At 35.7% G+C, this 22450-nt stretch overlaps 1 protein-coding gene across 1 annotated transcript in view; it reads left to right on the top strand.

The window, feature by feature from the left end:
• Positions 1 to 22450, top strand: part of COL12A1 (collagen type XII alpha 1 chain) — a 92440-nt gene that overhangs the window by 52987 nt on the left and 17003 nt on the right. Inside the window, exons 36-54 of the mRNA XM_026051259.1 lie at positions 37 to 166; positions 1018 to 1160; positions 2523 to 2652; positions 2867 to 2986; positions 3613 to 3759; positions 4193 to 4309; positions 4544 to 4690; positions 5104 to 5178; positions 5679 to 5818; positions 7147 to 7270; positions 7466 to 7609; positions 10035 to 10199; positions 11059 to 11097; positions 11199 to 11337; positions 12201 to 12343; positions 12717 to 12826; positions 19538 to 19687; positions 20983 to 21060; positions 21735 to 21821. Of these exons, the coding sequence (XP_025907044.1) occupies positions 37 to 166; positions 1018 to 1160; positions 2523 to 2652; positions 2867 to 2986; positions 3613 to 3759; positions 4193 to 4309; positions 4544 to 4690; positions 5104 to 5178; positions 5679 to 5818; positions 7147 to 7270; positions 7466 to 7609; positions 10035 to 10199; positions 11059 to 11097; positions 11199 to 11337; positions 12201 to 12343; positions 12717 to 12826; positions 19538 to 19687; positions 20983 to 21060; positions 21735 to 21821 (2328 nt within the window). The remainder of the gene's footprint in view (positions 1 to 36; positions 167 to 1017; positions 1161 to 2522; positions 2653 to 2866; positions 2987 to 3612; positions 3760 to 4192; positions 4310 to 4543; positions 4691 to 5103; positions 5179 to 5678; positions 5819 to 7146; positions 7271 to 7465; positions 7610 to 10034; positions 10200 to 11058; positions 11098 to 11198; positions 11338 to 12200; positions 12344 to 12716; positions 12827 to 19537; positions 19688 to 20982; positions 21061 to 21734; positions 21822 to 22450) is intronic.

Genomic DNA, 22450 nt, shown 5'->3' with positions numbered 1-22450 from the left:
AAATGAATATGCTTTTATTTTTTTTTTCCACTTTAGATTGTGGTACCAGCCAACACTCGTGATGTGATGCTGGAGCGCTTGACGCCTGACACAGCTTACTCAATAAATGTCATAGCTCTGTACGCGGATGGAGAAGGAAATCCAAGTGAAGCACAGGGAAGAACATGTAAGAGACAGTACTTCCTATGTGTAATCTATATAGATTTGGTSTTTATAAAGCTGGTTGAAATGACAAGTAGTGTAAGCTATTCAGTGCAAATAAATTATGGTTGAAACTGTTCCTAGGCCTTTCTGGAAGGGAACTGTTGTTACGTTGTCTGGCAGMTGTGGCATATGTGATCATTGAACTCACTATCATCTGTTAAACAAGTCTAATTTCAGTTTGCATGTTTGAGGGTGTAAAAAAAGCACTTTAAAATTTAATGGCAGCTAAATATATAATTGTCTTGCTGAAAACAAATGGCCCACTAAGATGGGTAGAATTTGCTGTCAACAAATAAAATTATTGTACCTCATGCATTGTGCCTGTACAATTGCATATGTACATTTCCCCAAATGTTTGTTTCTCTGGATCTACCTAAACTCAAAACCTCTCGTGGTAACTTGGCTTTCAAGACCTGAGTATGCTGGCTGTATTCCATATTAATTCAAGAAATAGCATGTTAAGAACTTGTCCATGATGTTCATATGCCACCCCTCTTTTGCTGCTTGAATGCTGTCTCTGTTATATCCACATATCTGCACATCTACAGTTGGCAAATGTAACAGATTCTTTATGTAGAACCTGACTTTCCATGTGCCTTCAATGATTTCTCCCTTCCATATTGTTTCAGTACTAGTTAAGGCCCTATTTCTGTTTGAGACCTTCAGGTACAGCTGTACTATCTACTAAATCTGCCTGCATATGCTTATTCTGGGTTTCTTAACTTCTGCTCCTGGGCAGTGCTAGAATCARTGAGAGTTACACTGGACTGAAAAATTGTGTTTTATGTAGGCTTCTGTATTTTCTTTCTTTAGTGCCTCGCAGTGGGCCAAGGAATGTGCGGGTATTTGATGAGACCACAAACAGCCTTTCTGTACAATGGGACCATGCTGATGGACCAGTCCAGCAATACAGAATCATTTATTCACCCACTGTGGGAGATCCCATTGATGAATACGTAAGCTCTGTAATTCCTTAATAAGCATAGAGATGTTTTCATTCAATTGCTTAGGCTATGGAAAGACAAGGATACCTATAGTACATATAGTACACATTGGTACTTTATAGGTTTGGTCATTAGTGTTTAAGAGTCACTAATGAAGCCATGATTTGTCTAAAACAGTTCGTTTCACAATGTTCCAGTGTATAAACATTTTAATGTACTAAACTGTGTGTAAAATAAGTGTGCGTCACTTCATCAGTCAGAAGGTTTTGAGCAGAACCTACCTCTCATGCTTAGTTAAAACATTTTGCATGGTATATAGCAATTACTTCATATTCTATTCAATATGAAGTCATTGTGCTAAAATACAGAATAAATATGTCTGCATTTTATAAATTGAAGCGAGTTGGCTAAGTTGACTTAGSTAAGAAAGCAGTGGTTATTTCATTTCGAGATCTAGCTTGCTTTTGAAGTGTTCACTGTGAAGTGTTTGTGTTTAATTTCCTGCAGTTTAATCTGATATTTATAAAATCCATTGAATGTTTATAGCAAAGCCAAACTCATATCCCATACAGATCAATGGCAGAATTCCTGCTAACTTTCACCAGCCAAAATTCAACATGTAGAGCACTACCTAAATGCTGTTATTGCTTAAACAACATTGTGTAGGACAYGATGGATATTAACTGGTTGAAAATTCTGTAGTGAAATTGATGTTTTTTCAGTGGAAAGGTGTGTTTTGGACACACACATCTTATTCATGGAAAATGTTGGACACTTCATAATAATGGCAGGTCTCAAATAACTTTTTCTTTTTTTTTTTTTTTTTGTCAACTAATAATGAAATAATGTTGGTTAGGGTATGGTTTTGACATGCTTTGTGATACCTTCTGCAGTTTCAATGCTATATGGCCTTTTAATGGAGCAGCTTCACTTTTTTGATTATATCTAAATTTCTGTTAGAAGGGAGCATAGTGTGTAGATGCAATAGGAAGATGAGAAGACTGTTGAAGGCAGAAATAGGCATTTCTTTGGTATCAAAATATTTAGGGCTTTTTTCTCAGAGTTTCTGATGTTTCTGTTAGGAAAGTGATATCCTGATGTGAGGATAATGAAGAAGTAGAAATGCAACCCATGAGCAGTGTGGATGGCTTTGTCTTCCCACCTCATTTCAGAAGCTTATTCTTCCTTTTTTCTGTCTCTGAACACATCATCACCACTTCGCTCTTTTCCAGAGGGAACAGTACTGAAATCTGGATGATGGAATAATAAAAAGAATGTGAAGTCTTGAACAAATATTTAGTACAAGTTGCTGTCATTACTGGTCATTGCAATACTGTGTACATTATTAACCTCTTTTTCTCTTATGTGTTCTAGACAACAGTTCCTGGTATAAGAAATAATGTGATACTACAACCGCTGCAGTCAGATACACCATATAAAATTACTGTTGTRGCAGTATATGAAGATGGAGATGGTGGACAACTAACTGGAAATGGAAGAACTGGTAATTTGTTTTAATACTCTATATTCTTTTTAAATTTAAGATGAAGATTGCTTGGGTGCTGTAACATTGTTAAAGTCTCATTATGCTAGTGATGTTTCTGACCTTTCTTTCCCTCTAGAGTTACACTGTAGGCTTATAGCAATTGAAAAATAGTTACGAGTCTAATTAATTTTTTGTTTGTTTATTTGTTTATTTGTTTGTTTTCTTTTTTCAGTTGGCCTGCTTCCTCCTCAGAACATGTATATATCTGATGAATGGTATACACGATTCAGAGTTTCCTGGGATCCTTCACCATCCCCTGTTCTGGGCTATAAGATTGTATACAAACCAGTTGGTAAGAAAACATACTCATTGAAAAGAGAGAACTTCCAGCATAGTGAATGACTAGTGTCTATTCTGGGAGTTCAGAATAGAAATCACATGTATAGTGGAAACATTAGTGATAATTTATTTATTTCCATTATTTACTGGCCTTGATGCAAATGTAAGTCTTTTTATTATCACTATTTCATTAGAAGTGCAATCTATCAAATACTGTGTTGCATGCATTCAATTACAGAGAATAAATTATATAATTGAGATTTAATCTGGTCCAGACTTGATTTTTCACTCATTAATATGTCTTGCCTTTTTGAGAAAGTGGACTGGTGTATGTGAGATGAGTGTTGACCAGCTTCTTTGGTATTAAGGACCTTTTAATATTTTTTTTAAAGAGAAAATATGATAAATATCCCTTTCTAGAAATTGAATTAAAAACGATATTGCACAATAGCTTGTGAAGCTATATGTGTTCTGTTCAGTCATCTTAACATGCTGAAATTATATATTATTTAGGAAGTGATTTTGTTTTGTTTTAATAAAAGTAAGCAAGATTAGCAAAAAAGAGGACTGATAATTTCCTAGGTTATCTAATCATGAGCCTTTTCCTCTGTMTTTCCGCAATATTTCTCTTCAATCAAGGTTCAAATGATCCAATGGAGGTTTTTGTTGGAGAAGTGACTTCCTATACCCTGCATAACTTGTCTCCCAGTACTACATATGATGTGAATGTTTATGCCCAGTATGATTCAGGAATGAGCATACCTTTGACAGATCAAGGCACTACATGTAAGTCAAAATAATTTTGTTGTAGTCATTTGTGTTGACTTCTGTTGACTCTTGTAATTTTTCAATAAATTTTCTTTTTATTTTACTGTAGTAAATCTAATGAGACAGATTATGTTTTTCCAATGTCTCTTATTTTATAAGAATTCCACTTAATGCAAAAAAAAAAATCATAAACTGGGCTGTTGAATTAATAAAATGGGATATTATCTAATGTGAGAAGGGTATCAGCATTTGGGTGTTTGTAAATAGCTAGACATATATAGGACATAAGAGAAAATAATTTGACTAGAATTGCTTTTTTCACCTATAAATATTAACAAAACCAAAAATCACTGCTAGCACTGCTAAATTAATTTTCATTTTGACCTTATCATTTAATATGCATTTACATACTATTTACTACAGAGTAATTTGTCTCTTTCTCTGCTTGCAGTATATTTGAATGTCACAGATCTAACAAGTTACAAAGTAGGTTGGGATACTTTCTGTATTAGATGGTCGGCTCACCGGTCAGCAACTTCCTATCGACTGAAGCTAAATCCAGCTGATGGTAAGTTTTTGTCTTTGTTTTTTTTTTGGGAACATACATGTATTTCAGTGGCAGCACACTGTATTTAGTATGGTGGAAGACTATAACCAGAAGTTACCAGCAGTCTGAGTGGAAAATTGTTGCTCTCCAGGATGCTTCAAGTTGCAGAGTTCTCACAGCAAAATCTTAGTTCAGAGAGACTTTTAAGGAAAGTACAGACTTCTGATGTTCTTTAACTGGGCTTTATTTTAACAGGATCTAGAGGACAAGAAATCACAGTACGCGGATCAGAAACGAGCCATTGTTTTACTGGCCTCTCACCAGACACCGATTACAATGCTACCGTCTTTGTTCAGACCCCCAACCTTGAGGGACCTCCAGTGTCTTTGAGGGAACGCACAGGTACATAACCAATACTGTGAACCTTACATTTTTGCTACAGAACTTTTCTTATTTGAGCTGTAAAACTTGTCTTATTTCAAAATGCCTTTCAGTGCTGTCAAGTAATCTTGATGGTAATGTCAACCGGAGTTTGTGAGGGAAAGATAGAACTTCTTAGGAACTTCCTCAACCCGAGGATTTCTTCTCATTTAGATGAAAAACCAGGAAGTGGTTAGGAAGAGCAGGATGTACCTCAGCTTGTGTAAAGTTGTTCCTCTGTCACAATGAAATAGTGCACCTTTGTGAAGTTTTTCTTTGCTAATTGAACATTTTATGGGTTAGTGAGAAAGGGTTTGGTTCTTTCTTCAGTAATATAATCTAGAGCTTTCTTGAATGAAGGAATTTATATAGAATCAAAATATATTTTCTTTCAGTTCTCAAACCTACAGAGGCACCAACACCACCGCCRACACCTCCTCCACCTCCTACAATCCCTCCAGCTCGAGATGGTATGTTTGTAGATTTATTTAGTATTTTTACATAGTTGCTGCAGTGTTTCAGGTTTTAGTTCTTTTTTCTTTTTAATAAGCTGAAATAGAAAAACTGGCACAACCTTGTAGGTAATAAAGCTTGAGACCAATCTCCTAATTTTATCCATTCGCTGTAGAGTTTTCATGGGTTAAGATAGCAAGGTGCATACATCTGGGGAAAAATCATAGTGTTTATGGATTCGGAAACACATTTGTGACCTATGCCTGCAGAAGACATATTTAATATTGATTGCTCAGGAAAAAAAAAAAAAAAACAGCATTTGAATCATTTTTATTTGCTTCTTGGTCAAATTTTAGTTTAAACAAATTAATAAGTGTATCTGTAATGGGTATAAGCCATCTGCCAGGTTTATTATGTGATAATAGAAGTCTACTAAATATTCCTGAATTTTCAGTTTTCGAAACAATTCTCTTTATTCCACTGTAGTATGCATATGTTCCTTTTCTTTGTCTTTCAGTATGTAGAGGTGCCAAAGCAGACATAGTGTTCTTGACTGATGCTTCCTGGAGTATTGGTGATGATAACTTCAACAAAGTAGTGAAATTTGTATTTAATACAGTAGGCGCCTTTGATTTGATTAATCCTGCTGGAATACAGGTAGGTTTTTTATTCCTCTTGAGTGCATTTTAGAGAGAAAATATAGATGAAGCTGAATTACAGCGGATTTTTCCTTTCTTTAGAACTGCTTTTTTTTTTTTTTTTTTTTTTTTTTTTGTGGTAGATCGCCTTAAAATGCAATGTGTATGCATGTGTGCATGTGTTAGTGTATATGAAGTAGATAGGGTGCCCTGTAAATACAAAGATAACTAAGTATGTCCTGAGAAGTTTTCTTTCTGAAGGACAGAAGTTGAAGGAGTTTATAGGCAGAGAACCTGGGGTGGTGATATGGCAAGCTGCCTAATTATTATGAATTAGTGTTCATCTGTGTCATATCAGAAATCCGTTTCAAGGACAGAGTAAATTCTGAGTTGGGATTATGTTTTAATCTCTTAATTCAATAAGACAGTCTTGTGTGTAGAAGAAATTCAGCTGGCTCGTTAGCCTTGTCTGGTAGCCTTGAGATAGGCATTTCCAGAGGTCAGTTCATATCACACTAAAGAGACAAAATGGGTTCACAGTGGGCCTTGTGTTAGTATGGGGAAAAGTTAGTCCTCTGAATGAATTAATGCATTGTTAAAAAATAAGTAGTAATAGCTGATGAGGAATAGAATTCCAGGATATATGGGCCTGAGAGAGCTCTCTGACAGAGCCCTTTTAAGCTTCCTAAAAATACATTTTTAGGAAGCTTCTTACAGTAAGCCTCCCACCATCATCCTTTTTCTTCTGCATTTGGAAGTTGAATGAAAGTGCTGCCTASGGTCCCATAAATCTCTCTGTTTCACTAGATGAAGTGAGTAACATGAGACTTGAGACAATTACTTAAAAGGTATTTCTGGGCCATTACAATGACCTGCAGGTGTGATACAATTTCCTTGGTTAGAAACCTTTCATCTGCCAGGCATATCTTTAGATTTTTGCTTCCCCATCTTTAACTCTTTAGACTTATGTTTAAGAAAAAGGGACCCTTCATACTCTGCTTTGTCACAGACATCCTTTTTCATTTCTTAAAAAAATGGATAAAGTATTGTAGACACCGTACACCTGTTCTGAAGCAGAGAATAAGTACTATATATTTCATCGTAATAATAGCATACAATTAATCATACCTATTTAAGTTCTTACCATATTTATCCACTAAGGAAAAAGAATGAAAAAACTACTGTTTGTACACAGCTATGAGAATATCTATGTATATAAATATGTATATGTGCACATATACATATATATGTGAAAAAATACTTATTTAATGATTACTAATATTCCGTAATAATAATTTCACTAGAAAACAGAAATATGAGATTGAACACTGATACTTTCTGTTTCAGGTTTCATTTGTGCAGTACAGTGATGAGGCAAAATCTGAATTTAAACTGAATACATTTGATGATAAAGCCCAGGCCCTTGGAGCTCTTCAAAATATTCAGTACAGAGGTGGAAATACACGGACAGGTAACTCTCATCTATAATTTCTTTTCTATAAATTATTTTTGGAAACTACCTCATTATCCTCGTATGGCAAGGCAGAAGGTTTAGGTTTTATGTTGAGTTTCAGTTTTGTGACCACCATACATTTCAAGGTAAAGTAATGGCTTTATATTCCTGTGGACGACATGACTGACTCCTTATTCATTGTGTGCTTTGCAGGCAAAGCCCTTACATTTATCAAAGAAAAGGTCTTGACTTGGGAGAGTGGCATGAGGCGAGGCGTTCCCAAGGTACTTGTTGTTGTCACAGATGGTCGATCACAGGATGAGGTGAGGAAAGCAGCAACAGTCATACAGCATTCTGGTAAGCAATTCACAGTACTCAACTCTTTCACAGTTTCATTTCATTAAGTGTTAAGCAATACAGTTTAAAAATGGTATTTCAGGTGTTTAGGAATGCTTTCTTCAGCGCTCAGAGATGTGTGATTGGAATGGCTCAGAACTATTTTAAGAATTTAGATTCCCTGGGCCAGACTTGCTTCTTTCTCTGTCTCTCTGGGAGTGGATCCGGCTTYTGAAGGCTTTCCAGGAATTCCTCTTGCATACCATTTAGCAGAGCTGACTTTCAATCACTTCATCACTTCCTTCTCCTCCTGCTGTGTGGACCCCATGATCATTATCGAGTGCACTCCTTTCTGGTGCTTTTGAGATACTGGGCTTGGGCTTTTTTTTTTTTTTTTTTTTTTCCTTTTTGAGTTTTAAGCTGTAGTTGGTCTAAGTTAGAGGAGCTTGAATTAAAGGATCTATTATTGAATTGACTCCTTCATTGCCTTGCAACCTGAGAAACCTTACACTCTCTCTGTAGACTTCCTGAATGGATTATGTGTGACTAAGTACCTGTCCTTCCTCTGCCATCACTCAGCAGTTCTGCATTTTAGTATGTGAACCAGCTGGAGTTCAAATCCCTGACTATGATGATGATGATGTGCTCCCTTAAAAAATCACAGACTTCTAGGGCTTAGACCACAAGTTGTCTCTCTGGATTGAATTAATCAACTCTATCTATATTATTTATAATTTGGCTAGGCTCTTCAGAAAAGAAAGCCGTACAATMTCCCTAGGTAATGTGTTGCAGTGCTTAACTACTCTTACTCAGTTGAAAAGCTTTTCTTCACGTCCCACTTACATTTTTCTTGAAGCTAATGAAACTCCTTTCTTCCTTTCATGTCCTAAGTTAATCAGGAAAGCAATTGATCACTATCCACTTGGTAACAGGTCTTCATATTTGAAGCCYTTTATCATTTCCTATCTTCATCCTGTCTTTTTCTAGACTAAGCGATCCCATTTCCTTCAAGTTTCTCTGTTGATCAGGTTTTTCAAACCCCTTGTCATTTTTGCTATCCTCTATACTGGCTTCAGTTTCTTTGCTTCTTAAATGTAGTACACGGCACTAAATGTAGTATTTCAGCCAAAACCTCATCAATATCAGATAGAGAGGAATAATTATGTCCCATCTTTYACATATGTCTGTTAATACACCCCAGAATGACTTTTGCCTTTTCTGGAACACTGTCTGTTGTTCATTCATAGTCAGTTAGACTTCAAGAACAGCTGTTAATTTTCTTTTATGATGTATTGCTGACTAACTATTTTTTCCACATTTTATATGCATATATTTGATTTTTCTTCAGGCTAAATTTGTATTTAGACAATCTTACCTTTGTTATCTTTCCATTTGTGGATATCTATTACGTAATTACTGCTATGACAGCTGCTTGCGAACATATGCTTGCTTTAGTTTTGACTTAGCTAGTCTGTGCAGTTTCCTGTTGCTGGGTTTTTGTAGGAGATTTTACTGTTTAGTGTTGAATTCTGCAGTGATGTTTTTTTCATTCCTTGTTTTGTGGTGTGGCAAAGAGGATAAAAATTACCAAATGAAGAAATAGTTAGAAGAGAGGAAAGAAAGAAAGGAGTCAGAGATACAATTTTGTAAAGGCTAGAAGATAATGTGAAGCTAAAACTTGATATAGAAGGCAAGTAGAAGCTATTATAAAGATTTGATGAGGAAAATAGTGCTGACAAAGAAGCAGATTATGCCTTTACTTCTGCTGCTATATGATTAATTTTTAGGGACCAGATKCTTCTCATTTTACTTCAAATATCTAACTACTAGAGATCTGCTTTGAGCTCATCATCTAGGGTCCTTTTGTGGTCATCATAGAGAGCAATAGGTATCTACAGAACACAGCTTCTCCTATCTTGAGCTAAGGATCTTTGGGAGGTAAGATTAGCTGCATTCTAAATCCATCTCTGTGTGCTGATTGTAAAGGGAGCCTAGACCGCTAGTTTAAACTCATTGTTAACTTCAAAAGTAAAAATTGGTAAACTAATTCTAGGAACTAGAGAGGGAAAGAGAGAAACATCAAAAGCAGGAGGTAGCAAGAGCTAAAAGATAACTGTAGGTATTGTGCACAGAGATTTTGAATTTAAGATACTGTAGAATGGAGAAGATTTTGCATTTTACATCAAAGGGATATTGGAGTCAGGCCAACAGCAGTCAGTGTAGGAAGAAGGATAAAGTTTTGAAAGAAAGGTGCAAAAATCATTTTAATCCTTCATGAATATTGATAAGGTGAAAGGATGTCCAGAATATATGCTCATAAAGAAAGTCAGGTACAAGACTTGGTGGAGCTTGAAAAATCAATGGCAGAGAAGTTTCGTGAAATATTGGCCTGGAAAATCATAATGTGTATTAACTACATTTTGCATTAAAAGTGTTACTTTTACAGGTTTCAGTGTCTTTGTGGTTGGTGTGGCTGATGTGGATTACAATGAGCTGGCCAAGATTGCCAGCAAGCCCAGTGAGCGTCATGTATTTATTGTTGATGACTTTGATGCCTTTGAAAAGATTCAAGATAACCTCCTCACTTTTGTGTGYGAGACAGCTACCTCAAGTGAGTAACAGGCAGTTTTTCCATTATTCCTAAGCAAGTACATTTGCTTATGTAGTGTTACAGTTGTCATCCCATTTACAACACATTAAAAGAAGCGCTGATATAGAAAGAATAAGTTGCATTGTAATTGCACATGGTTTGAGAGAGGAGGCTGTTATTTTTAATTTGAAATAGTTCTTATAGTTTATGTAATCTTGTCTCACATACTGGAAGGATTGGTAGTCACTAAGAACTTCTCTTAAAGAGGAAGCCGAATAATGCCTAATGTGTGTTGTGGGACAAGCTAGGGCTCTCCCCTACCAGAAAGACTCCTGAGCTGAGATACATGCAGCTGATATGCAGCTGAAGCATATGATGTTGTTTTAAAATTATCTAAATTAAAGTCCATTTGTTTACTTATGTGAAATCCTTCTACGGCAAAAAATGAAAAATTCTCAGGCCTGTCATGTGCAACTATGTACACCCTTACTGCCTTATCCGCAGGCAGCTGAGAAGCCCTATAAGTCTTCAGTTTTTCCTTCTGAATCTGACAGCTAATATGCAGTCTGACTCATTCATTAAATATCCGTGGAAAGATTGTATCATTGTGCCCATTTCTTCTTATGAATTAGACTCTTAATGCATTCTTGAGGTTCACTTATTATTCCATGCAATTCATGATGGAAAAAGTATCCTACTTCAAGTAGTGAGTAAAGATTTTAACAGTTCATCTGCTGCAGAACAGAACACAGAAAGACAAGTGTAACAAAAACTGTTAATAATTAGTAAGAGTGTAGCTTTTCTAATAAGAAGCCCTTTTGAAGTCTTGCCAGTTAGATTTTTTTCAGTTGGAATTTACATGTTGTTTTATTTCTTTTAGCTTGTCCTCTTATTTACCTGGAGGGATATACTTCACCTGGTAAGGAGCTGTCTCTAATATTTTGGCATAGGCTCATTTGTACCATATCTCATGGTAACACTGCAGTTATTTCTTTTTTCTTTCCTCTCCTTTTCCTAAAGGCTTCAAGATGCTGGATTCATATAACCTAACAGAGAAGMATTTTGCTTCTGTACAAGGTGTATCACTGGAATCAGGCTCTTTCCCAAGCTATGTAGCGTACAGGCTCCATAAAAATGCTTTTGTCAGCCAGCCAGTACGGTAAGTGATCTGTTAAACTGTTTTTCTGGAAGACTTGTACTTAGGGTAAGTAGTTGGAGAAGGATTAACAGAGTTTATAGCTAACAGCATTAGTATTTTACAAAAGATGCAGTTATTTGGTATTTTCCAAGGAAAATACTCCAAATATTATGTTATTTTTCTCATTAAATTCCTTTTCTTCCTTCATGATCTGTTCTTTTTTTACTTTTTTTTAAGACTATGCTTCTTAACCATTCATAGTCATTCAAGTGTTATATAATGAGTATAATGAGCAGTTTGGCCTGAAGTCATTGGACAACAGCCTCTTTAATACAAAGAACTCCGCATTGCCAGAGGGAAATGGTTTCAATTTGGAGGGATAAATTCCACTTTTTGCAGAGGCATCATAATTCAGTAGGAAGCACACTGATGTCATCATTGTGGGATGGTTTATCCCCTAACTGAATTACTGTATTTGGCAAATGGAGTAAGGTTGCAAGGACCTATAATCCTTAAGTGTGGTTATGGAGGTTAATATGCAGTCTTTCTTTTCAATTTTTTTAAAGAAAAAAAAAACAGAAGTAGTTTGAGTAAGAGAAATCTAGTGGTATACCTCTTGGTCACAATGTCTGTTTCCATAACCATACTTATAATCATGAATGCAAGGATAAGCCTTGGGTTCCTCTTAAGAAATCACAACCTGATTTTTAAAACATAATTCTTTTCCCTATGTTGGGGTAGTTAAAATGGTCAGTTCTATTAAATACTGTGATCCTCCATTACTCTTATCTCTTTGAGAAAGAGCAAATGATGATCTCATTTATTTTTTTTCCTTGTGCTTTTGATGTAAAAGAAAAAAAAATGTCCTCATGTTCTCTTTGCAGGGAGATTCACCCAGAGGGACTGCCACAGGCTTACACTATCATTATGTTATTCCGCCTTCTGCCAGAATCACCCAATGAGCCTTTCGCAATTTGGCAGATTACAGACAGAGACTACAAACCACAAGTTGGAGTGGTGCTTGATCGTAAGGATGATTATGCTTATTGAACAGAAAATTTTTACTTTAAAAAGTTACTTTTCATGCATTCTTTCCAAATCTTTCCAAACCCAAAACATTTGGAAAAGGGATTATATGTTTTCTATTTTACAAGATTTTTTTTACTTTGCACTTCAATTAATTATTCAACAAGAAAGATTTGACTGAGCCACTTTTTGACTTTGCTATTACCTCTAAAGCCAGAGGAATGTACATTTATGCAGTTATGGTCCTGTAAAGTCATCTATAATCCATGTTTACGCAACTGAGTGGTTACATGATATTTTATCCATGAGTGTATCTTATGTTAAGGTTTTTTTAGTACATCTGAAATGAAATGTACTATCTTTATTTGTTGTAGCTGCCAGCAAAGTGTTGTCGTTCTTTAACAAGGATACAAGGGGAGAGGTTCAAACTGTAACTTTTGATAATGATGAAATAAAGAAGATCTTTTATGGAAGCTTCCACAAGGTAAAGGATTGAAATTATGAATACTATTTTTTGAAGTGTGGATGTTATTTTTTGAAGTGCTGTTCTTTGAAACAAAAGAGAAGCAAGCAGAAGCCAAATTCAGACTTATATATTGCATAAAACAAGATCTCTGAAGATGGAGCTTTTCTTTGTTTAGTGAGTTAAAGGTCTAGTCTGAACCCAACATACATAAGAGGTGATTTTTGTCAAGTTTGTGTGAGTGGAGAGCAGTATCTGAATGAGATTTTGTAGTCTCATTCCTCACATGTGAAAGAGGAAGAATAACTGATAAACTTGAAAAGAGGAAAAGAAAATTGTGAGAAAAGATTGGAGGGGAGTGCAATGATCTGAAATTGTTCAGAGAAGAGGAAGATAAGATCACAGAGAGTAAGCAGTTATGAGAGTGTAGATGAAGGCAAGAAGATTAAGATTGGAAAATACATAAGAATGTTTATATGTTTAACAAACAAAATGCATTATATATGTATAATACATGCATATTGTTGACTTTAGAATTACTGGGTATAAAATATTCCAAAACATTTAGCAGAGAATATTCTGTTGACCGACGAAGCGTCAGCAATGAGGAAGAACACATAATGGATTGCATGATCTATTGGCATTACATTTCTGGGTAGATGAAGGGAGAACAGYAGATGTTCAGCAAGGCTTTTGACACTGTCTCCCATAGGCAAGCTCAGAAGTGCTAGATGAGTGGACAGTGAGGTGCATTCAAAACTGGCTGAATGACAGAGCTCAGAGGATTGAGATCAGTGATGTGGAGTCCAGTTGGAGGCTTGTAGTTAGCAGTGTCCCTCAAGGGTCTATACTGGGTTTGGTATTGTTCAAATTCTTCAGTGACCTGGATGTAGGGATAGAATTCTTCCTCAGCAAGTTTGCAGATGATCCAAAAACAGGAGAAGTGGCTAATACTTGAAAGCTGTGCTACCATTCAAAGGGGCCTGGATGGTCTAGAGAGATCAGCTGAGAGGAGCCTCATGAAATACAGTAAAATAAAATGTAGAGTACAGGCTGAGGGCTGACCTGCTGGAAAGCAGCTTTTTAGAGACAGTTTTGGGTCTCCTGGTGGACAAAAAGTTGACCATGAGCCAGTAATGTGCCTTGTGGCCAAGAAGGTGAATGAGATCCTCGATTACATTGTCTGCAGGTCAAGGGAGATGATCCTACCCTCTGCCCGTTAGCTGATGAGGCCACACCTGGAGTGCTGTGTCCAGTTCTGAGGTCTCCAGTACAAAAGAGACATGGGGCTAGTGGAGTGCATCCAGTGAGGGGCTACTAAATTGATTAAGGGACAGGAACATCTCTTATAAAGGGGAAGACTGAGAGGTGGGAAAGGTGAAAGAGGTGGGAAGACTGAGAGACTTCTTCAGTCTGGAGAAGACTGAAGGAGGGATCTTATGAATGTGTATAAATATGTGAAAGGAGGGTGTAAAGAAGATGGAGGCTAGACTCTTTTCAGTGATGACCATGAGGGAACAGACACAAACTGAAACACAGGAGGCTCTGCCTGAATTTGAGGAAAGAACTTCTTGACTGTGAGCATAACAGAGCACTGGAGTCCAGTCCAGAGAGGCTGTGGAATCTCCTTCTCTGGAGATATTTAGAACCCGCCTGGATATGATCCCGGGCAACGTACTACAGGTGACCCTGCTTATGCAGAGGGTTGGATTAGATGATCTCTAGAGGTCCCATCCAAACTCAACTGTTCTCTGATTCTGTGGTGTCCAGAGATAGCACAGGAAGCTATCTGAAATGCAGAAAGGTCCATCTGAACATAAAAAAAAATCTTTATTTTGAGGGTGACAGAGCACTGACACAGGTTTCCCAGAGAGGTTATGAAGTCTTCATCCCTGGAGATAATCAAAAGTTTTCTGGACAGAGTCCTGTGCAATGTGTTTTAGGTGACCATGCTTGAGCAAGGAGGTTGGACTCTATGATCTGCGGAAGTGCCTTCCAGCCTTGACCATCCTGTAATTCTATGATATCTTGAGTTAGATTAGTCTTCCAGCTTGCATCAGGCATCAGGATATCTATCTTTATCACTACCTTTTTAAAATGTAGCAGTTCATAACTGTGCCATTAGTGAAGAGATCTAAAAGTTTGGTTTCACAGATTAGGTGGTATTTGGTGGATATGTGCTCTTTACAGGACTTAGGCTCGAATAGTTGACAAAAAAAATCGTTTTCACTGCTGGAATGGATCAATAAAATGGAAAGAATCTGTTTTCTATTCTCCCATCTGCAACTTACTTAAGCTGTTTTTCTGCTAGAGTGTACACTGCTTTGTACCTTATCCTTCCTATTTGATAGCACTAGCACATGTAAAACCTCTCAAAGCAGCAGGTGAAATGATTATATAGCATCACTGTTTTATGTACTAAATATGCAAAATGATGGACATGCAAATGCCATCATTCTTGCTTATTAGGAATGGTGTCCGTGCTCTACGTGAACTGAGGAAGATGTTTTTGTTAGAGTGTTTTTTTAAGTAAAGCATTACTAGATTTTTAAACTGTCAAAATGTAGATGGACTAGTGAAATCTTTACATATTACTGCATTTACATGAAATAATGATAGGTTTGTGCTTGCTTTTATAATTTTATGCATTGAATTATGAAAAATTGTTCCTGCCAGCTTTGCTTCCCTAAAGGGAAGCCATTGAGAGGTGCTTGATTCAGACCAAATGTACTTTGAAAATATTTTCCAGCTGCATTAAGCATTGATGTTTAGGGGAAGAGCGAAGGTGAGTTGCCATCACAACATTTTCAGTCAGTTGAAATGCATATGCTCGTGTTTTCCCTTATCTCCCTTCTGTTTAGCTTAGTTTTATTCTGATGACTAAATATGGCTGCACTGTACCATTTGTTTTCTTTATGATATGCTCTCCTGCATATCTTTTCCTTTAAGGATACCAGTAAGAGGTTGCTTCTGCCAACTTGCTGACTCTGGAGAGCACATTGTGCACCGAGCTCTGCCATAGCTGAAGGCAGTGGAAGGTGCTGCTTGCCTTCTAATGTGCTGTGACTTAATCTCTTTAAAACACTAATGACTACAAAAATCACTCAGTATTATAGAAGATAGTATTTTCAGAATCTGTTAAAAATGGGGTAATTCCCCAAAGTACTCCTAGGTCATGTCCAATTATTTTTATGTTTAAATTTTATTTCATGGCTGTTCTTTCTATACATGAAAAAACACTTATTAACTCTGTGCTGGTATTTATGAGTGGGCTTTGATTACACCTACATTAGCCCACATTATTCTCTGATGATGTTTAAAATAAAGATCTTATTAATCAGATCAAACAGACAACAACCCTCAATCCCAGCAACACTTGTAATTACAATTAAGTGCTTTCTATGCTTGTTGATGAAAAGCATGAAATTAAAGGGAAAATAATTGCCCAGAAATATATATTATTTTCATTTTTAAATATACTTAAAACTGGAAAATAATGCAAAGATAAATAGTATAGAGTAGCAGTGATTAGCAAAACACACTAAAGCTCAGGAATTGTGAATTCTGGGTTATGAGAGTATTTCTTAATCAAAACTGAACCACGCATGTGCTCCTTACTACAGTGAGCTAATTCCCTCCTCAGAAAAGAATCTAAAGTTCACATTCTGATATTATTAAAAGTTACTGGGGTAGCCCTGGCTTAAATGGATGTTTTTAGGATCTTACACCATGTAGCTGAGAGCAGATTCYCCTGGACCCTCTCCAGAGTGACTACTGAGATTGCTGTATGAGTCATGTTGCTAATGATAACATCATGGGACTCCCTAGCTCATGTGCTGGGAAAGCCTTATGTATCAGCCATGTTGATTAGCTCCCAGTAAAGGTTAATAGTAATTTTAGCTGAAAAAGAGAGGATAAAATAAGATTACCACATTTCAAAAGGTACTTGTGCAATTTCTGCTACCATGCAATTTCAAAGAAATGACAAATTTTTTAAATGCAAGAAGATGTTTTCCAAAATGTCAAACATTTTTGTGGTTTTTGTTCGATGACTTACTGGTTCATTCAGTGAAGCACATTTGACTGCACCTTAACTGTGCAAGAACATTTACTTTGGCATACTTGAATGCTTTGCGTAGCATAGCTATGGTAAAAGTTGTTGAATCTGGCAATACCAGTAGGAAAAATACTGAATTCCTGAGACAGCCATTAAATTTATAACTGAATGTTTTGAGGASACAGACAACTTCTACTTTCTTATTGCTTACCACACTAGACTTCCTTTTAGATTGCAGTTTTGTGGTAGTTAGCCCCTAGAAATTTGATAATGAACATATGTCTCTCTGTTGATGTACATATGGGATAATAGTTTGCTTAGCTTATTGATGTGATTCATTTAGCAGTAGACTAGGAGTCTGTCAAACTTAGTCTTAGAGAGTCCAGGGAGAGACTCAAATATATTTTATTTCATAAAAGCAAAGTGACGTCTGACATCAGAAATAGTCAGAAATGATGCTTTACACTAGTGCATTAGAAATTGGAGACAATGTTTGTTAAAGTTGTTTTGTTGAGAACAAAATGCACAGATGTTTTATTTACTATTAATATTAGTTACACATTTGAATCAGAGTTATGTCTGGCCCATGAAATTCAGGCTGGAATTCAGAGCTATTATTAAATGAGCTGTGAGCTTAAAAGAGATTGTCAGTGACTTGGGGGAGCACTGCTTGTTTTTGACTCTATTGAGTCTTTTTTTTTTCCCCCTGGATAGATATAGGATGCTGAGTCCCTGCTGGATGAGCTTTTTCAAATTGGTGTCCTCGTTCTGAATTAGACCCAATGTGTGACAGTGGAAATGGAATAATGTGCACACATGCAAAAATAATTAGTTTAATTTGTTGCAAGCTGTTAACATTCCAATAGAAAGATTTGCATGTTAAGTAGTTACATAATCAGATGACTGAGTATATGATGCATAAATGACAATCAATTTACTATGATGCTTATTACTTCATTTTAAGGGAAGTTTGATTTGTAATCCCAAAATATAATGCAGATGCACTCAGTTATTTTTTCAATTGTTGGTTGACCTAGCACAAATTGTTGGTTAACCTTGAACAAAGTTTTAAATCTTAATTAGAAAAATAAGAACACCCTTATAGAGAGCACCTAGGATTAAACTGATGGCAAATGAATTTAAGAAAGCAAAAGGGTAGTTTCAGAATTCTTAATTCAAATCCTATAAAGTGTATTTGTGTAATGCTTAGAGAGCTTGAGATAAGCTMTTCTGATGCCTTGGAGACAGCTCCACATGGAAAAAATATTTACTGTGGAAATTCTTGAGAGATAGTTCAATGATTGTTGACTCAGGACATTTAAGGGAATTTCTGTTCTTTCAACTTTATGCCAATTTTTAAAAGTAGTCATCAAATAGCAATTTGGTTCTGTAGGTTTATGTGCTCTGATAACAGCAGCCTTTGAACATAAACACATGCTTCAAGGATAGTTTACTGATGATCTGATATTTTTAAAATTATATAGATTTTATGTGTTCTATAGAAGATACATAAAGTATATAAGGTATATAAAACCATGGAAACTTTTCTGTTCCCTCAAGAGGTTCTTCCATCAGCTATTAGATTCATTAAAACATCAGATAAAGGTCAGGTTATTTTTTTCCTTTTCTTTTCTTTTTTGCTTGGGGAGTCTTGAAAGTCTTCTGTTTTCATGGATATGTAGGAAATTCACTTGCATAACTTTCATTAGCATAATGGCAGCAACCTCCTCAAATCTTTTGCCCACTTTGAATGAGTAATAGACTCTCCTTTTGTTTTATTCATACATGCTCTGTTATTTAAGCCTGTACAGTCACAGCAGAATAAATCACTGTATTTCCTATGAGATTTTAGAAGGGTGACCCATGTCTCAGTTTCTTTTATTCTTCTGTGTAAAGTTTACTGTTTTCCTAAAACATTTTGTTCTCTTTTTCTTGTCAACTTACTCTCCCCTTTGCTACAAACATTATTTTCTCTGTCCTTAGTTTCCTCTGTTTATAATAATTAATCTCTTCCGCTTCTTCTGTGTTTCCTCTTACTTTGGCATATGTTTTTGTGACCAAATTTCTTTCTTGGAAATTTCTTTCTTGCATCTCTTGTTATTTTGTCTATTTTTTTCTGGGCAGGCTTCTCTGCTCCCTTCTTTCATCTGTATATAACTAATGCCTCTGGTTGAGTCATCTATGGAAATTGAACCCTGGATCCTTGGATGTGAAACAATCTGTGCTCTGAACTACAGACAGAGTCTATTAGCAAGTGGGCAGTCACAGACTCATAAACCTCTTGTGTGGTCCCAGCCATTAGAAGAAGACAAGAAAGGCTTATATTCATTTCCTCTCACAAATTCCTTTTATTTTTGACTTTTATTCCATCATAAAGCAATTTTCAGACAAGCYTTTTTTTTAAGTAGTTCATTGTTGCATTAAAATTTTATAGTTAATATTACTTATCAGCTATGCTTATTTATTTATTTTCATAGACCTTCAAGGAATTTTAAAGAAGTTACTAATGTGGTAGGTTTTCCTAAACTTACAACTTCCCAATTTAAAGTAAAGCAAAATTTCTAGAAACSAAACTAAAAATCATATTATGGAAAGTGGGAAATACTGTTAAAAGTGATATATATCTATGTTCTCTTGGGTAACTTTCTATGTGTTTCATTAAACCCTTTTTTCAGGTCCATATTGTTGTAACTTCATCAAATGTTAAGATTTACATTGACTGCAATGAAATATTGGAGAAACCAATTAAAGAGGCTGGAAACATCACAACTGATGGCTACGAAATACTTGGGAAACTTCTGAAAGGTGACCGGAGATCAGCAACAGTAAGCAATAAGCGTTAATACATTTATTAATACAAACTCGACATTTTCTGAAAAAAAAAGAAGTGATTAGAGATCAGGAATTGCTGAGAAACCAGTATGATACTTGAACCTTCTAAGTTTCTGTATTGTTAAACTAGCTCAAGTGAGAAGTTTGGTCATTCTCTTGACAGTATTACAAGAACAAAATTACAGAACTACAAGAACAAAAGCCAAATGGCTGAAAACTGCAGACAGGGATATTCAGACAAGAGGGGAAATGTTTTTCTTTTAATAGAGAGAGCAGTTGTTCATTCAAACTATTTTCTGTATATTCTTCATCATTGGAAGTCTTTAAATGAAGATTGTCTTGTTTTCCTATCTATTTTTTAATGTACAGATTTTATTTTTGGCAAGTCCAATAGTCTTTCTGTGACTAAGTGATCACAGTGATCCCTTCTGGCTTTATGATTTCTGAATTTATGATGAAAAAATGACTGCTGCTATGACAAGCACATAATTATCTTGATGGATTCACTATATTTAATGYGTAATCAGTGCTGTTACTCAGGCTTCATATTAGAAGACCTAAGTCTGAACTCTGATCCATGTGTGCAAACTATAGCACGTGGAAAAGTTTCTGATTGAACACGTGTGTTTGCTTGTATGCATCAAACTTTGTGGCTCTGAGAATGGAAAAAAATAAAAAAGAGAGAAAACTGTTTTTACTATACAGTCCCCCTAATGTCCCCACTTCAGCTTTTCTGCAAAACTATTCCCATCTGATGTCAGTGGAAAGTTTCATACATGAATCTAGGTTAATATATGACCCACGGACTGCAGTCCTTAGAGCTGGTCCAGATGTTCTCCAGCCAGATTTCATGTTTGAAGAGTGCAGGCATTCTGCAGATGTAGAGGTTCATCTGTGTTGTTCATTAAGTATTGTGAAATAGTTATTGGGTCACTTTATATCGTTACCTTTTACCCCAGAATACGAGCAAGCGTCAGTGGTTGAGGTTGCTTCTAGCCTTAAGCAAGCCTTTTTTTAAAAAAAACTCATGTTTAAATTATCATGTTGAGGTTGCTTCTAGCCTTAAGCAAGCCTTTTTTTAAAAAAAACTCATGTTTAAATTATTTAAAAATATGTTTTATGTTATTATTGTTCCCCACAGGAAGTAAAAATGTGAATGATGTTAACCATATTAGAAAGGAATTGTCTTAGGAGTCATTTTTATTGGTAATGCCACCAGGTTTTATAAATAGCGTCTCTAGTACCATTAGCTGATCCAGATATGAAGCTATCTGCCTTTCTTTTACAGTTTGAAATCCAGAGTTTTGACATTGTGTGCAGTCCAGTTTGGACTAGCAGAGACAGATGCTGTGACCTTCCTTCTATGGTAAGTGTAAATGAACTAGAGACTGTTCAAAAATCATATTAGTAATAGATTGTACAACTCCAATATTAGTCTGGCATTATAGCTAATGTAGACAACACATTTGAATCAAACTTGTCAGAGAAGCAGGTGAACAATACTATATATTTTATTTATTAGTTTTTATATTTATTTGTTTTAATAGTTTAATTATTAGTTTAATAATTAGCAATTAGTTTAGTTTTAATATTTATTAGTTTTGTGCCTGTTTTGCATATGCTAGAATGAGTCCCTTAGGAGTGCTAGGAAAAAAAAGCAGCTATATTTTTTATTTCAGTTATATTTGATATCATAGAAATTATGAATGGATTAACTTTTTTTAAAATTTTGTGTGTTGTGAGACTGGCCTTCAAAAAGTAATTTTCTCTTTGGCAATGCAAGCTAATTTTCTAATGTGTTCTGAACACATGATACGTATGATTTCGAGTTTGCCTGTGGCAGAGAAACTAATTTTCTGAAAATATGAAAAATCATGCATARAATATTTTAAAAATAGTCTTTAGCTATGAGTTCTACTGTACTTGAAAATAATTGGGATAATAGAGAATCTTTCTGTTATTTTTGTTAAAAAAAAAAAGCAGGCTGTCACCAAATACTTTTCTTTAAAAGGACAGTAATAGCTGTGATTGAATTTGCAGAGGGATGAAGCAAAATGTCCAGCTCTTCCAAATGCTTGTACCTGTACTCAAGACAGTGTTGGACCCCCAGGACCTCCCGGACCAGCTGTAAGGAATTATTAATTGATTTTGTGGATTTAAAATTCTAATTTTTTCATGGTACTTTCGTGTTAGTTGTAGAGAAAGAGATAGTTTGGGTTTGTGCAGACAGAATRAAAACCAACTAATTTTCTTCAGTGTGTATCTTGTGGAAAGTCTGACACTTGTTCTTGTGCTCCCCTAGTAAGAGGAAAACTGCCGCTTAACTAATTTATAGTTTTGTGAAACAAGTCAGAGGCAGCTGCAATCAGCACATTCATAACATCATATTAATCTGTTCTCCTTCCTTCTTAGTTTAGAACTCAACTGGGCAGCTTCTGCCACTTATCTATATAATGATCTTTTCCACATATTTTCACTTTGCTTACTGTGACTAGCTCCTCATTGTTTGGTAGACTGGAAAATCTGGCCCCATCTCAACTTGCACTTCATGTACAAGGTATTTTTGTGTGAAATGTGCAAATACTTTTCCTAAATACAGAATTTGACTCCAAGGAAAGACTCTTTAGTCCATCAGGGAAAGAAATTAGGATTTTTTTTCCCTCTTTCTTTCTTTCTTTCTTTCTTTCTTTCTTTCTTTCTTTCTTTCTTTCTTTCTTTCTTTCTTTCTTTCTTTCTTTCTTTCTTTCTTTCTTTCT

This window comes from Nothoprocta perdicaria, unplaced genomic scaffold (genome assembly GCF_003342845.1).
Source record: "Nothoprocta perdicaria isolate Ctin4 unplaced genomic scaffold, notPer1 scaffold_74, whole genome shotgun sequence".
NCBI classification, from domain to species: Eukaryota; Metazoa; Chordata; class Aves; order Tinamiformes; family Tinamidae; genus Nothoprocta; species Nothoprocta perdicaria.
Note: the sequence above shows the minus strand (reverse complement) of the source record. Positions and strands in the feature narration are given on the sequence as shown.